Consider the following 16,249-nt stretch of genomic DNA (forward strand, 5'->3'; position numbering starts at 1 on the left):
ACCTCAGGTGATCCGCCTGCTTTGGCCTCCCAAATGCCTGGGATTACAGGCGTGAACCACCGTGTCTAGCCCATTAGCAACTCTTAAAATTCAGAGGCATAAGCCTGTATTCTTGAGGGTTTATGCATGGAATCCAGCTAGAAACTGAGTCTATTACAGATCCCATTTATTATCCTTTCTATTCTAAGAAGCCTTTTTTCCTCCTTCCCCACATCTGTTTATGGAAGAAAATGAAGTTTGGGGTGTGGTTTGAGGACTCAGCTAGATTCTTATGATCTGTCACATGCCTGGATGTTGGGGAAGCATTTGGAGAAGCTCATGTGACTTGTCCTAGATTGGGGATTTTAATTGAGACAGATGATGTTTATCGGGCATCCCACCACCTGAGAGTTTTAGCAACAGAGTCACATGGGAGTCCATCAGAACTTATGGCATTGATTCAAGTGCTGTCATAGATAACCAGGACTACGGTTTTTGGTTACTTTTAAAGACAATTTCATCTGGACTTTCTGGGTATAATCCTCCTTCAGCAAAACCACATTAGGCTGGGAAAGCTATTCTCCTTCCTGGAAGTAATGACAACTTGCAACCAACAAGCTTAGAAAAAATACAAAGAATTCTGGAGCCGATGGCTTCCATTACATTATTCTTTTATAGCCTTTTATGTTCATTACCGCATCCCAGAGGTGAGGGTCAGACACAAATTTGAAAATAGGTTTCAATGTTGGAGAGAGAAATCATAACAGGAAAGGGGTAGGAAAAGATGTAATTCCCCCAATGTTATAATAAAGATATTGAAGAAGGATGGGAGAGACTAGGGCTGTGTCCTTCCTTTTACTCACCAAAAGAGAAGGTAAGCTCCTATTTGAGTCAATAGATACTGAGGTCTTGTTATTTGCCACCAAAGACAGTCTTGTGAGACTAAATACCTAGCAACTCCCTACCCTGGCACACATGCTGCACACACACAGAAACACTACAAATCCGTTGACTCCTTCCCTCCTCCCTACCCTTCCTTCTCTCAGCATTTCTATCCCCGCCTCCTCCTCTTACCCAAATTTTCCAGCCGACCACTGGAGCTGACTTCCGCAATCCTGATGGAATAAATCTAGCACCCCTGATGGTCTGCCCACACTTTGCTGCCGAAACGAAGCCTGACAACAGTTCCATCAGCAGGTAACATTTGCAACTTCCTAGATCTTTTAGCTTTTCATTCCTGTCAATTCTCTAAGAGTATTAGGGATGTGGTGACTTGAGCATCACAATGAATTTTTAGCCTTTGCAGATGAAAACTGAGATGCACGTCTTAGATCATTCCCTGGCTAAAAATCTGCCTGGAAGTCTGTAGAATTCCTTGTATGATTTATATGTATACACACATGGTTGTAAGTAAAAGCAAAGTATATAGGGAATCATTTGCCCATCCTTCAAGGGTGGCCTTTCTGCAGTGTTTTCTACTTTGGCCAACAAGGATCAAAATGGTTAACTCCCTAGTGAGGAGGAGGAGGAGAGTGGTATGGGGAGGTGGTAGCTCAGTGCTTCCAGTTTGCTGAAACATCTCAAAGCCCTTAACACTCTAACTTTTAAATGTCCTACTGGATGTTTTGCCAGTTTGAAAAAATTACATGTAAATGGACTAGAAGCAATTGTGTAAGCCATATGACATGCTGCAAGCTGCAAATTGTTCTTAAAATGGAGGATTTGTAATTAAGCAAGCCAATGCAAGAAATGAGTGAAGCTAGCTAAACTTATGAAAAGCTGTGAATTTAATCATCATAGAACGTTGCTTTTCAGTCTGAACATTCTTCTAACAAACCTTGGATCTGAGGCTTCTTGTCCTGTGCGGCAGCCACAGTGGTTTTTTGTTGTTAGGGGAAAAATAAAAAACCTTGCCCGCAGCATCTGGTTAAGATTAGGGCAGTTTCCTGCCTAAGGAGGGAGGGGAGAGCAAAAGGAGGAAGAAATGCGTAAGGAGAATGAGGAGATAGAAAATGTCTCAGAAAACAGGAAACATTGTCATATTTTCCCTTGTCCTCTTCTGACAAGATCTGGGAAAGTACCAGAATTTAGGCAAGAAAGAGAAAAATGCCTCGAAGAAATGATCAGGAAGCAAAACTTAGATGGAAATCTCTCCTTTGTGTATTCTGAACCCCACTACCACCTTGCTCTTTATCTGTCTCCAAGCCTGCTGGGGACCCTGGAGGAAACAGGCACTGAGCCCATTCTGATTGTCCAGTTTCTATCCCATTTCTGGTTGTGTAAGTGTGTGTGTTTGTGAGAGAGAGAGAGACAGAGAGACAGAGTGTGTGTGTGTGTTGGTTAAATCTCCCGAGAGAGAGAGAGAGGAGAGAGAGAGAGAGAGAGAGAGAGAGAGAGAGAGAGAGAGAGCGCGCGAGCGAGCGAGCGCGCGCTACATCTCCCTAGATCAAAACTTGGAACCAGATGTACCAGCACCCTATCTAAACACAGGCCCCTCCTGACTATCACTGATTTATCACCCTTTCTCTGTCTACCTTCCTCTTCCTCATAAAGCCTAGTTTTCCTCGGTTTCCCTGCCAAATGGAAGAGTTTTCCCTAATTACACTCTTCTGCAGGATGTGGGGGCTCAAGGTTCTGCTGCTACCCGTGATGAGCTTTGCTCTGTACCCTGAGGAGATACTGGACACCCACTGGGAGTTATGGAAGAAGACCCACAGGAAGCAATATAACAGCAAGGTGCCTGGGGTCCTGGAGGGGGCATGGCAGGAGGGCTGAGACCTGAGCTCTCCCATCTTAGCTGCAGACTCCCTTCTTCAATCCAAATGCTTTATTCCTAGCAAATCAGTCCCTCTTTCCTAATTCACGTTAACATGCGGTTTTCATTCCTATGCTTCAAATCATCCTCTGTCAAATTGTATCCTTCCTTTGCTTTATAAGTGTGTTACACTTCTCTTTTGGGAAGATTTCTAAGATTAATGCTATTCATCTATAAGCAATTTTTCTGTCTCTCCAGAGCTTTGTGTTGTATTTCTTTACATATTATCTCTTCTTGCAGGCCTTAATAATTCCATGGTTAGTTCCCCAACTAAACTGTAAGGTTTTATGATTGTGAGTTTCCTTTATTCTCCTAAAACCCTTCACAATATGACATATGTAACTGTACACAGTCTATACAAGTACTGACTATGCTTTGTTTAGGTGGATGAAATCTCTCGGCGTTTAATTTGGGAAAAAAACCTGAAGTATATTTCCATCCATAACCTTGAGGCTTCTCTTGGTGTCCATACATATGAACTGGCTATGAACCACTTGGGGGACATGGTAAGTACAGCCTCAGCTCCTGTCCCACCTGCACCATTTGCTTTAGTTCCCTGCTGATGCCTGGCCTCTTTCTTCTTTGTCTCAGACCAGTGAAGAGGTGGTTCAGAAGATGACTGGACTCAAAGTACCCCCCTCTCATTCCCGCAGTAATGACACCCTTTATATCCCAGACTGGGAAGGTAAAGCCCCAGACTCTGTCGACTATCGAAAGAAAGGATATGTTACTCCTGTCAAAAATCAGGTACTTTCCTTTCTTCTGGGTGTGCATATGTAATCTGGCATGACCTTTTCCTTTTTCTGCTGCTTTGTTCTTGAGGTGAAAGGGCACCAGGAAGAGAGGGCAAGGGATTAAGGTACATCTCCCCATTCCGTTATTTGACCTCATTTGTTTCTGTACATTTGGGTTGTTTCTGGTTTTTCTTTTTCCTTTCCTTTTTTTTTTTTTTTTGGAGATAGAGTGTCACTCTGTCGCCCAGGGTGGAGTGCAGTGGTTCAGTCTTGGCTCACTGCAACCTACACCTCCCAGATTCAAGCGATTCTCCTGCCTCAGCCTCCTGAGTAGCTGAGATTACAGCACACACCACTACGCCTGGCTAATTTTTCTATTTTTATAGAGATGGTGTTTCACCATGTTGGCCAGGCTGGTCTTGAACTCCTGACCTCAGGTGATCCACCTGCCTTGGCCTCCCAAAGTGCTGGGATTACAGTCGTGAGCCACCGCAGCCTGGTTTTTCTTTATTACAAATAGTGTTGCAATAATCACCCTTGTGCATACATTTTTATGTACATGTACAAATATTTATGCAAAACAAGTCCTAAAATTGGAATTACTGGGTCACAATCCTTTCCCCCCGCAAAAAATTATTATTATTGTTATTTTTTTTTTTTTGAGACAGAGTCTCTGTCACCCAGGCTGGAGTCCAGTGGCGCAATCATGGCTCACTGCAGCCTCAACCTCTCAGGTTCAAGTGATTCTCCAACCTTAGCCTCCCTAGTAACTGGGACTACAGGCACATGCCACCACACCTCGCTAATTTTTTAAAATTTTTTTATAGAGACAGGGTTTTGCCTTGCTGCCCAGGCTGGTCTCAAATTCCTGGGCTCAAGCAATCTGCCTGCCTCGGCCTCCCAAAGTGCTAGGATTACAGACATGAGCCACCATACCCAGCCCCAAAAAGTTTTTGCAATCTTACATTCTTACTAGCATAAGAATGTCAGTTTTTTCACAACCCAAACAACACAGGATTATATTATCTTAAACAATTGATTTAACGTTCATATAACAAACACTTTTTGACCCCCAGAACCTACCATGTGCAGTGTTAGGTAGCAGAGATTCAAGATGACTAAGACACAACCTGTGTCCTCAGGAAATCTCAATCTAAAAAAATAGAATAGGAAAGAAAGAAAAATCTACAGTCTAGCTGCATGAACAATAATAGCTAATACTTCTTGAGATTTTATTGTGTGTCAGGAACTTCTTAGCTCTTTACATGAGTTAAATATTTTAATCTTCATAACAATATTTTATACATAGAGAAACTGAGACACAGGCAAGTTTAGTAACTTACCCAGGGTCACATAGCGACTGGGTGGCAAAGTCAGGGTAGAACCCAGGACTGTGCTCTGCTTTACTGTAGCTAATAGTAAAAATGGTAGCAAAAATCAATAGCAGTAGAACAATGCATCAGATGTTAAGGGGAAGAGAAAGACTCACAACAAAGACAACATTTGTGCTGAAATTTTTAGAACATACGGAATTTCTTCAGGCAGGTAGGGAGAAGATATAGAAAATGTAAACAGCAAAGATTGATAGTTTCTCTGTATGCCTCTCAGGGTCAGTGTGGTTCCTGTTGGGCTTTTAGCTCTGTGGGTGCCCTGGAGGGCCAACTCAAGAAGAAAACTGGCAAACTCTTAAATCTGAGTCCCCAGAACCTAGTGGATTGTGTGTCTGAGAATGATGGCTGCGGAGGGGGCTACATGACCAATGCCTTCCAATATGTGCAGAAGAACCGGGGTATTGACTCTGAAGATGCCTACCCATATGTGGGACAGGTGAGATTGCTCCACACAATTATACAGCTCTGTCGGCTCCTCCTTCCCCAGCATGATATTTTGTACTGGAAACAATTCCAGAAATACTGTTTTCTGTTACTCTATCCTGCTTTCTTGATGGAATAATTTCCCACAGAAGACTAAGAAGATTTCCACAATCTGGGGGAACTTAGGGAGCTTAAGCTACTATAGTTCCTATTTGCCTCTCTGCCATGGAGAGAAAACAGAGGCTAGGTTACCTACCCCATAGACTTCTGAGCAGGGTTCTATAACCCTTTGCTCAATTCCTCATTCCCACAACAAACCCACAAACCCACCATGCCACACAAATTGTGTGGCTTTATTTTATATGATCTCAGTGTGAGTTTTCAGAACATTTAAGGAAATTATGTAAGTTTACATGCTAACATGTATAAAATGAGAGAAAAAACAAGTTGCTTCATATTAGAGATAAGGGATTAATTCAGTTCCTCCTGCATAATCCTCTAGTCATAGGAAGGAAATCGTATCTGAAAGGGAGGCAACCTGAGGGTTTTTTTATACACATAGGGCTGGGACTGATAGATAATATAATGTAGGGCCTTCACAACAGAAACCTCTGAAATAGGGATAGCAAGTTTGAGAATAAAAATGATGGCTACTGTGTTCTAAGCCATGTCCTTAGTGCATTTTTTCTTTTTCTTTTTTTCATTTAATCTCATAACAACTCTGTAAGATAGACTTATCTTCAATGTATATGTGAGGAAACAGATACTTAAGGAGATAAGACACTATAATTCATACCACTAGTATATAGCAAAGATAAGATGTATCTACCAGGGATGTTTATCTTTAGCAAACATTCCTAGGTATGTGTCCCATACACATGTGCAAGAATTTCTTACTAGGATATAATGACTTGGAACTGAATTGTCTGGGTCTTAGGGTATATCTATTTTCAACTTTACTACATAATGTCAAATTGTTTGCCAAAATATTTGGAAAAATTTATACCTGCAATGTATAAGAAATCCCATTGAATCACCTTTTTATCAGTATGTTTATCTGGCCATTTGCATTTCTTCTTCAATGAATTAAGTGTTTTTATCTTTTGCTCATTTGTTTTTCTTTTTATTTTTTTGAAACAGGGTCTTACTGTGTTGCCCAGGCTGGAGTGTGGTGGTACAGTCTTAGCTCACTGCAGCCTCCACTTCCTGGGCTCAAGCAATCCTGTCACCTTGGTCTCCCAAATAGCTAGGATATAGGTGTATGCCATCATGCCCACCAATTTCAAAAATCTCTGAATTTTTTTTTTTTTTTTGTAGAGGCTAGGCATGGTGGCTCATGCCTGTAATCCCATCACTTTGGGAGGCTGAGGCGGGAGGATCACTTAAGCCCAGGAGTTCCAGATCAGCCTGGTACAACATAGCAAGACTTCATCTCTACAGAAAATCTTTTTAAGAGTAGACAGATATGGTGGCGTGCACCTGTAGTCCTAGCTACTTAGGAGGCTGGTTGGGAGGACGACTTGAGCCTGGGAGTTCAAGGCTGCTGTGAGCTATGATCATGTTACTGCTCTCTAGCCTGGGTGACAGAGTGAGACCCTGTCCCAAAAAACAATAAAAATTTTTTTTGATAGAGACATTGTCTTGCTACGTTGTCAAGGCTGGTCTCAAACTCCTAGGCTCAAGCAATCCTCCAATCCCAAAGTGCTGGGATTACATATGTGAGTCACCATGCCTGGCCTACCTCTTTTTTTTTGAAATGGACTTTTGCTTTTGTTGCCTAGGTTTGAGTGCAGTGATGCGATCTTGGCTGACTGCAACCTCCACCTCCTGGGTTCAAGCAATTCTCCTGCCTCACCCTCCTGAGTAGCTGGGATTATAGGCACCCACTACCACGCTGAGCTAGTTTTTGTATTTTTAGTAGAGACAGGGTTTCACCATGTTGGCCAGTCTGGTCTTGAACTCCTGACCTCAGGTGATCCACCCGCCTCGGCCTCCCAAAGTGCTGCGATTACAGGTGTGAGCCACCGTACCCCACCTCTTACCCATTTTTAATTGGGTTGTTTTTTCTCTTTCTTAGCAATTCTTCAAAGTTTAAAAAGACTATTTGGATACCAGTACTATGTATTTAAAAGTTGAGGTTTGTCTTTTCATTCTCTTTATGATGTCTTTCAATCTAGAAAAGTTAATTTTAATATAGTAAAATGATTAATTTTCCTTTGCAATTTTTGCAGTGTGTTTTATTTCTTTATGAATGGAGAAAGGTAAGAAAAAACAAAATTTAAAAAAGAAGAGATCTGGCCAGGTATGGTGGCTCACACCTATAATCCCAGTACTTTGGGAGACTGAGGCAGGCAGATCACTTGAGGTCAGGAGTTTGAGACCAGCAGGGATAGCATGGTGAAACCCCATCTCTACTAAAAATACAAAAATTAGCCAGGTGTGATGGCGTACACCTGTAATCCCAGCTACTCGGCAGGCTAAGGCAGGAGAATTGCTCAAACCCAGGAAGCAGAGTTGCAGTGAGCCAAGATCATGCCATTGCATGCCAGCCTGGATGACAGAGACTCTGTCTCAAATAATAAAAAGATAAAAAAGAAGAGATCTGATAGGGCAGCAGCCAGATAACATTTTAAAGGGATGGTATTATAAGTTTGTTCCAGCTATAATGCAGGTTATTCTGACTTTAAAGTATCATCACATAACATCTTTTTGAGTCAGTTTCCAAGATATTCAGTTTCATTTGTAATTCTGTGTAGTTTTTGGCACCAGGAGGCATCAGGGATTTGGAGCACATGGCAGAAACAAAGGCATATTGAAAAATATCAAGGCAGTAGACCACTGTAATCTTAAAATAGCACAGCAAATGCTGCTATTGCTGTTAATATTTAGATAATGTTAGATAACGTATTTTTTTAGAGGGTATTTCACTATCTTGCACAGGCTGGAGTGGAGTGGCTATTCACAGCATGATCATAGTACACTAAAGCCTCAAACTCCTGAGCACAAACAATCCTCCTGCCTCAGCCTCCTGAGTAGTAGGTAGTATATTCTTGTGGATGCAACCTTAGGGTTCTGAAGGGGTAGTCTGTAGGAAAATGAATTGCTGAAAAGAATACACCACCTTGACATGGGCTATTATTTGATTCCATACTTGTGGCTTCCCAACGAAACATTGCTAACTACCTGTAAAATATAGTATTGGAAATCATAGGCTAAATTGCTAAGTTCTTTAATCTATTTTAATGTCATGTTATGTACTTTCATATTTTTGTCTTTGATGAGAGCACAAGGATTACACCAGTTCCCCCGATATAGGTGCAGAGGGCCCAGGTCTTCCCTCTAGCTAAACTTTGACCTTGGCCTCCTGCCCACACAGAAGCTGGTGCCTTCCTGCCCCCTGAGGCTAATACATACTATGTGGCCAAAAGATGGTTTATGCTTTTTAAAAAAATCTTATTTCAGAAATCTTTCCCTACTGTTTTACAGGTTTTCCTCCCACATTTATGTCTTAAAACACCTGTAGTTGATTTTTTTTTTTTTTTTTTTGAGCCAGAGTCTCGCTCTTGCCCAGGCTGGAGTGCAGTGGCACGATCTTGGCTCACTGCAAGCTCTGCCTCCCAGGTTCACGCCATTCTCCTGCCTCAGCCTCCCGAGTAGCTGGGATTACAGGCGCCCGCTACCATGCCTGGCTAGTTTTTTTGTATTTTTTTTAGTAGAGACGGGATTTCACTGTGTTAGCCAGGATGGTCTCGATCTCCTGACCTCGTGATCCACCCGCCTTGACCTCCCAAGGTGCTGGGATTACAGGCGTGAGCCACCGCTCCCGGCCTATAGTTGATTTTTATGTATAGTGGAAGGCGGGAATCCTCTTTTTATATTCTTTTTTGTGAGGAAGAACAGACCCTCTCTAGAAACCCTAGACTGCTGCCTCTGTTAGTTCACTGGCATCACTCAAAATACTGGTTGAGTTTCTCACTCACTGACTCATTGCCTATTGCTTTATCCTACTTCTATTACAATCTTGTTTCTTCCAGGAGGAGAGCTGTATGTACAACCCAACAGGCAAGGCAGCTAAATGCAGAGGGTACAGAGAGATCCCCGAGGGGAATGAGAAAGCCCTGAAGAGGGCAGTGGCCCGAGTGGGACCTGTCTCTGTGGCCATTGATGCAAGCCTGACCTCCTTCCAGTTTTACAGCAAAGGTAAGAAGCTGCTGATCCTATAGAGCACTGTCTTTTATGATACAAGCTTGATGGCTTCTCAAAGGACCTTGGGTATTTTCAGTACTAGTTTTTGTATTCAGATGGAGGTGGCCAGAGAGAAATTAACAACTGCTGCAGTACGGAGCAGCATCTCTGTGGTAAACCCTCCTGACACAGATGGAATTCTACAGAGAGTCTCCTGGACTGGGAGATCCCACAGGGTGACCCTTGGATTGCATAGAGCCTCACACTGATAGTTTGTATTCTAGGTGTGTATTATGATGAAAGCTGCAATAGCGATAATCTGAACCATGCGGTTTTGGCAGTGGGATATGGAATCCAGAAGGGAAACAAGCACTGGATAATTAAAAACAGGTAATGATGGGAACACTACTTTTGTTATTCAATCACCCTTTTAACACTCAACCTCACCTCCAGCTTCCCAATATTCCTTTCTCTGTCCCAAATCAAGAAAAAATTATCTCAGGCTTCTCACTTCTATCTTCTCAGTCAGAGGCTCGTAATTCTGAGTCCGACACTTAATGGCCAGTGTATTAGTCCATTTTGCATTGCTACAAAAGAATACCCGAGACTGGGTAATTTATAAAGAAACGAGGTTCGTTTGGCTATACGAAGCATGGCACTAGTATCCACTCAGCTTCTGATGAGGCCTCGGAGCTTTTTCTCATGGCAGAAGGCAAAAAGGGGAGCAGGCATGTCACATAGTGAGAGAGGGAGCAAGAGAGAGAGGGAGGTGCCAACTCTTTAAAGAACCAGCTCTTGCATGAACTAATAGAGTGAGAACTCACTTATCACCAAGGTGATGGCACCAAGCCATTCATGAGGAATCCACTCCCATAACCCAGACACCTCCCACTACACCCCACCTCCCACATTGGGGATCACATTTCAGCATGAAACTGGGAGGGGACACACATCCAAACCATATCCGCCAGACAATAGTGCTCAATTATGTGCTGGGCAGATACTCACTGTGTGCAAGATGCTTAGTGACATACACAAACCAATGAGCAGGTGATACCTTCAGTGAGCTCAGAGCCCAGTAAGATAGACCTAACTAACCACAAGATAAAGCAGTACAGAGAATCAGCAGGAGCTTGGAAATTACATATTTTTACTTTCTTTTGTCTCTAATGTGATCAGTTTCTTAGGGTGGTTTCCATTAGCAGTCTGTCTTTAACAATAGGGGAACAGCGTAAAGGTTTAATATTCCTTTGAACAGTTTTTTCCCTTCAAGATACACTTAGGATATACGTATATAAGAACTTGCCAAAGATTGTGAAGAGAAACATTTTTTAGAAATAAGATATAAACAGGGCCGGGCGCGGTGGCTCACACCTGTAATCCCAGCACTTTGGGAGGCCGAGGCGGGCGGATCACGAGGTCAGGAGATCGAGACCATCCTGGCTAACACGGTGAAACCCCGTCTCTACTAAAAAATACAAAAAACTAGCCGGGCGAGGTGGCGGGCGCCTGTAGTCCCAGCTACTCGGGAGGCTGAGGCAGGAGAATGGCGTGAACCCAGGAGGCGGAGCTTGCAGTGAGCTGAGATCCGGCCACTGCACTCCAGCCTGGACGACAGAGCGAGACTCCGTCTCAAAAAAAAAAAAAAACAAAAAGAAATATAAACAAAAAAAGTTGGTGTTTACTTTCCTATGTTGGGGAACAAAGAAAACTCCAGGGTACCTTGTTTTCCATTTCTCTTTAGCACCTTGTGACTTTTGGGGAGGGGCAGATTGATAAGAATTATAGTTTTCCTTTCCTGGCTGATCACCATTAACCTGGCAGCAGCACTGGCTAAATCTGCTGTCCTTAGTGCCCTCCAAGGAGCAGGAGCCCTAGACTCTGGGGAGCTCACAGACTCACGCAGTGGTGTTGTTCAAACCTGAAGCAACTTTTTATATCACAGTTCTAACTCAAGGTGAACCTGAGCATCTTCCCAAGTCTCCTACAGCTTCTGTCCTGTGTTGTCCCTTCTCTTGACTCCCAGCTCCAAGCACTTACCCTGTTCTTTCATGATCAGGTGCCATGTGTGGAGATACTTCCAAGAGAGCTGGGAGGAAGAAAGGACACACCCGGGCAGGATCAGGAACACTGGGGGCCTGGATAGAAGGGGAGAGACGGGATAGAGTACAGGTTTTAAATAAAATGTATTGGGTAATTAGAGAAGTTGCTGGTTGGAGAAAGAGGACTGAAAACAATTCAGGAAGATATACAGACAATCTCTCCTCTCTCCTCTTTCTCTCTCCTCTGTCTCATGTCATCTCTCATGTCTTCTAGTCTCGCCACTCATTTCCTTAATAATCTCATCTACTCTCATAGTTTCATCCATCTCTCCTATAGGGTTTACTCCCCAATCAAGATCACCAGCTTTTGCCTCTTTCTTATGCTCTAAACTTACATTTTCAAGATTAATCTTCCCCAAATACAGCTCTGATCATATCACTCTCCCACTCAAAATCCCTTACTGGTTCCTCCACTATGATGGGTCACAGAATAAAGGTGAAGCTCTTTAACCTTGCAGTAAAGGTAATTCAACCTGGTCTCAATCTGCCTTTCCAGACATCTCTCCCACTACACCCTGTTAGGCACACTGTTTTTCAGCTACATGATCCTAACAGTGCCCCACACTTTCCTGCCTCTGTTGTTCATTTCACACCCTTCCACTGGCATCCCCTTCCCACAGGTCGAAATTCTACTCAGCCTTTTGGCTCAGCTTAAATGCCACCTCTTACATCAAGCCTCTGAGATTCTCTTGATCAGAAGGAATCTTCTCTCCTTTGATACCTGTAGTATTATGCCTTCTTCCTATTTCTTGACTTTAAACTCTTTAAAGGTAAAAACCGTCATATTCATTTTTGTGTACCATCAGTATCTCGCACAATACTCAGTAAATATTTTAACGAATAAATAAACAGAGTACTAAGTACTTTTCTTGATTGGTCTTACAGCTGGGGAGAAAACTGGGGAAACAAAGGATATATCCTCATGGCTCGAAATAAGAACAACGCCTGTGGCATTGCCAACCTGGCCAGCTTCCCCAAGATGTGACTCCAGTCAGCCAAACCATCCTGCTTTTCCATTTCTTCCGCAATGGTGCAGTGTAACGGTGCACTTTGGAAGGGAGTTGGTGTGCCATTTTTGAAGCAGATATGGTGATGCTGAGATTGTCTGTTCAGTTTCCCCATTTGTTTGTGCTTCAAATGATCCTTCCTACTTTGCTTCTCTCCACCCATGACCTTTTTCACTGTGGCCATCAGGACTTTCCCTGACAGGTGTGTACTCTTAGGCTAAGAGATACGACTACAGCCTGCCCCTGACTGTGTTGTCCCAGGGCTGATGCTGTACAGGTAGAGGCTGGAGATTTTCACATAGGTTAGATTCTCATTCACGGGACTAGTTAGCTTTAAGCACCCTAGAGGACTAGGGTGACCTGACTTCTCACTTCCTAAGTTCCCTTCTATATCCTCAAGGTAGAAATGTCTGTGTTTTCCACTCCAGTTCATAAATCTATTCATAAATCTTTGGTACAAGTTTACATGATAAAAAGAAATGTGATTTATCTTCCCTTCTTTGCATTTTTGAAATAAAGTATTTATCTCTTGTCTACAGTTTAATAAATAGCATCTAGTACACATTCATTTTGTGTTGGATACTGTGCTAGGTGCTGGAAGAAAAAAGATGAATAGAACATTTTCTCTGTACTTGTTGCGCTCACAGTCTGGTTGTAGAGACTGTCACATAAACATTTCATCCCAATTTATTTATTTGTTCATTCCTTCAGCCAATATATATTGAGTGCTTACTCTGTACCAAGAACTGTACTACATTTCTGGGATTAAGTGGATATAAGGAAATCTCAATGTTTAATTCTGCCTGAGGGGAGACATGAGGAGTGACATGGAAACTTGAGTCTTGAAAAACATTCTAAGGTTAGTTTTTCTTTTCTCTCTCTCTTGGTCTGCCTCTTTCTCTCTCTTTCATTAGGGTCTCCCTCTGTTGCCCAGGCTGGAGTCAGTGGCACTCGTAGCTCACTGCAGCCTTGATCTCCTGGGCTCAAGAGTTCTTCCCACCTCAGCCTCCTAAGTAGCTTGGACTACAGTGAACACCGCCATGCTTAGCTGATTTTTAAAAAATTATTTTTTGGGAGACTGAGGTGAGAGGATCACCTGAGCCGAGCAGTTTGAGACCCGCTTGTCTCCCTATGTTGGCTGCCTCGGCCTCCCAAAGTGCTGGAATTATAGGTGTGGGCCACTGCACCCTGCATGACACTGTTGTTAATATGGCTATAATCCCCAAATTGATCTACAGAATCAACACAATTTGTATTAAAACCCCAGCTGGCTTCCTTGCAGAAATTGGCAAGCTGACTCTAAGATTCATGTGGACATTCAAGGGCTTCAGAATAGCCAAAACAACCTTGAAAAAGAACAAAGTTGGAGGACTTGCACTTCTCAATTTCAAAACTTAACTTCAAACCAATAGTAGTCAAGACAGTGTGGCATAGGATAGGCATATAGATCAATGGAATAGAATTAAGGGTGTAGAAATAAACCACATTCAACTGACATGGGGTGCCAAGACAATTCAAGGTGGGAAAGAATAGTCTTTTCAAAAAATCATGCTGGACAACCAAATAACAACATGGAGAAGAATGAAGTTGGAACACTACTCCACCTCATATAAAACATTAATTCAAAATGGCTAAAAACCTAAAGGTAAAAGCTAAAACTCTTAGAAAACACAGGGGTAAATCATCCTGACCTTGAATTAGGCAGTGATTATGACACCACAGCACAAGCAACAACAACAAAAAATTAGGGCTGGGTGCCATGGCTCACGCCTGTAATCCCAGCACTCTGAAAGTCTGAGGTGGGCGGATCACCTGAGGTCAGGAGTTTGAGACCAGCCTGGCCAACATGGTGAAACCCTGTCTAAAATACTAAAATACAAAAATTAGCCAGGCATGGTGGTGGGCCCCTGTAATCCCAGCTACTTGGGAGGCTGAGGCAGGAGAATCACTTGACCCTGTGAGGCAGAGGTTGCAGGGAGCTGAGATCACACCACTGCACTCCAGCCTGGGTGACAGAGCGAGACTCTGTCTCAATAAAAAAAAAAAAGAAAAAAGAAAAAAGTTAGATAGATTGGACTTCATCAAAATTAGAATTTTTTGTACACCAATGGACACTATTAAGAGAGGATAAAGATAACACAGAATGGGGAAAGATACCCACAAGTTATATATCTGATGAAATAATTAATATCCAAAATATGCAAAGAGCTCCCACAACTCTACAATAAAAAAAATAAAAAATGGGCAAAGGACTTGAATACATATTTCACCAAAACAGATATACAAATGGTAAATAAGCACATGAAAATATGCTCAACATCACTAGCCTATAAGGAAATGTAAACCAAAACCACAATGAGATACACTTCATACCCATTAGAATGGCTGTTACAACAACAACAAAAATCCAGAATATAACAAGTGTTGATGAGGATGTGGAGAAACTGGAACTCTTGTACATTGTTAGTGGGAATGTAAAAGGGTGCACCTGCAGTGGAAAACAGTGTGTTGGTTCCACAAAAACTTAAACATAGAATTACCATATAATCCAGCAATTCCACTCCTAGGTATAGATCCAAAATAATTGAATGCAGGGATTCAGATACTCATACACCAATGTTCTTAGCAGCATTATTCACAAAAGCCAAAAGGTAGCAACAACCCAGTGTCCATTAACAGATGAATGGATAGCTTAATGTGATAATATTTTACACAATGGAATATTATTCAGCCATAAAAAGAAATAAAATTCTGGCTGGGACGGTGGCATGCCTGCATAGTCCCAGCTACTAGGGAGGCTGAAGTGGGAGGATCGCTTGAGCCTAGAAGTTTGAATCCAGCCTGAGCAACATGGTGAAACCCCATCTCAGGTAAAAGAGAAAGAGAGAAGAAAGAAAGAGGCCGGGCGTGGTGTCTCAACGCCTGTAATCCCAGCATTTTGGGAGGCCGAGGCGGGCGGATCACTTGAGGCCAGGTGTTCCAGACCAGCCTGGCCAGCATGATGAAACCCTGTCTCTACTAAAAATACAAAAATTAGTTGGGCGCAGTGGCTCATGCCTATAATCCCAGCTACTTGGGAGGCTGAGGCACAAGAATCGCTTGAACCTGGGAGGCAGAGGTTGTGGTGAGCTGCAATCGCACCACTGCACTCCAGCCTGGTCGACAGAGTGAGACTACATCTCAAAAACAAACAAACAAAAACACTTTGTTAGCCTTGTGATTCCAAATTAAATATTAATCATTTTGTTGTTACTCTTCTCTACTTATGGTCCATATTAGAAAATTCTGTCCCTGCCTCTTCAAAATATAATATGAATCTGGACATTTCTCTCTCCCTCTACCATGACCACACAGTTTAAGTTCCCTTCGTTGCCCCCTAGTCTTATGTAATAGTCCTATAACTTCCCTACTTCCACACTACACTCTGCCCTACAGTCTACTTCTCCCTGTACAAAACTCTCCATTACTTTTTCATTTATTTAACAAATATTAAGTCTCTACTATGAGGCAGGCACTGTTCTGGTAATTCAACAGTGACAAAAATTCATGACCTCATGGGGTTTATATTTTAGTGAACTTAGAATATAATACAAAAGTCTTAAGTGGCCTACAA

General features: G+C 42.5%; 1 protein-coding gene across 2 annotated transcripts; it reads left to right on the top strand.

Annotated features, from left to right (window-relative positions):
* The first annotated feature begins 220 nt into the window (after positions 1-220).
* CTSK (cathepsin K) lies at positions 221-13,204 on the top strand. 2 transcript variants are annotated; one of them, XM_033197127.1, is made up of 8 exons: positions 221-1,176; positions 2,595-2,715; positions 3,178-3,300; positions 3,386-3,541; positions 5,137-5,355; positions 9,377-9,542; positions 9,812-9,917; positions 12,515-13,204. In XM_033197127.1, the coding sequence occupies exons 1-8, from the start codon at positions 1,121-1,123 to the stop codon at positions 12,612-12,614; spliced, it is 1,047 nt and encodes a 348-aa protein (XP_033053018.1). In that variant the 5' UTR covers positions 221-1,120; the 3' UTR covers positions 12,615-13,204. The 2 variants fall into 2 exon arrangements, with proteins under 2 accessions (XP_033053018.1, XP_033053019.1); XM_033197128.1 differs by lacking the exon at positions 221-1,176 and adding an exon at positions 1,232-2,210.
* Positions 13,205-16,249: the final 3,045 nt, after the last annotated feature.

This window comes from Trachypithecus francoisi, unplaced genomic scaffold (assembly GCF_009764315.1).
Source record: "Trachypithecus francoisi isolate TF-2019V2 unplaced genomic scaffold, Tfra_2.0 Lachesis_group5, whole genome shotgun sequence".
In the NCBI taxonomy this organism is placed as follows: Eukaryota; Metazoa; Chordata; class Mammalia; order Primates; family Cercopithecidae; genus Trachypithecus; species Trachypithecus francoisi.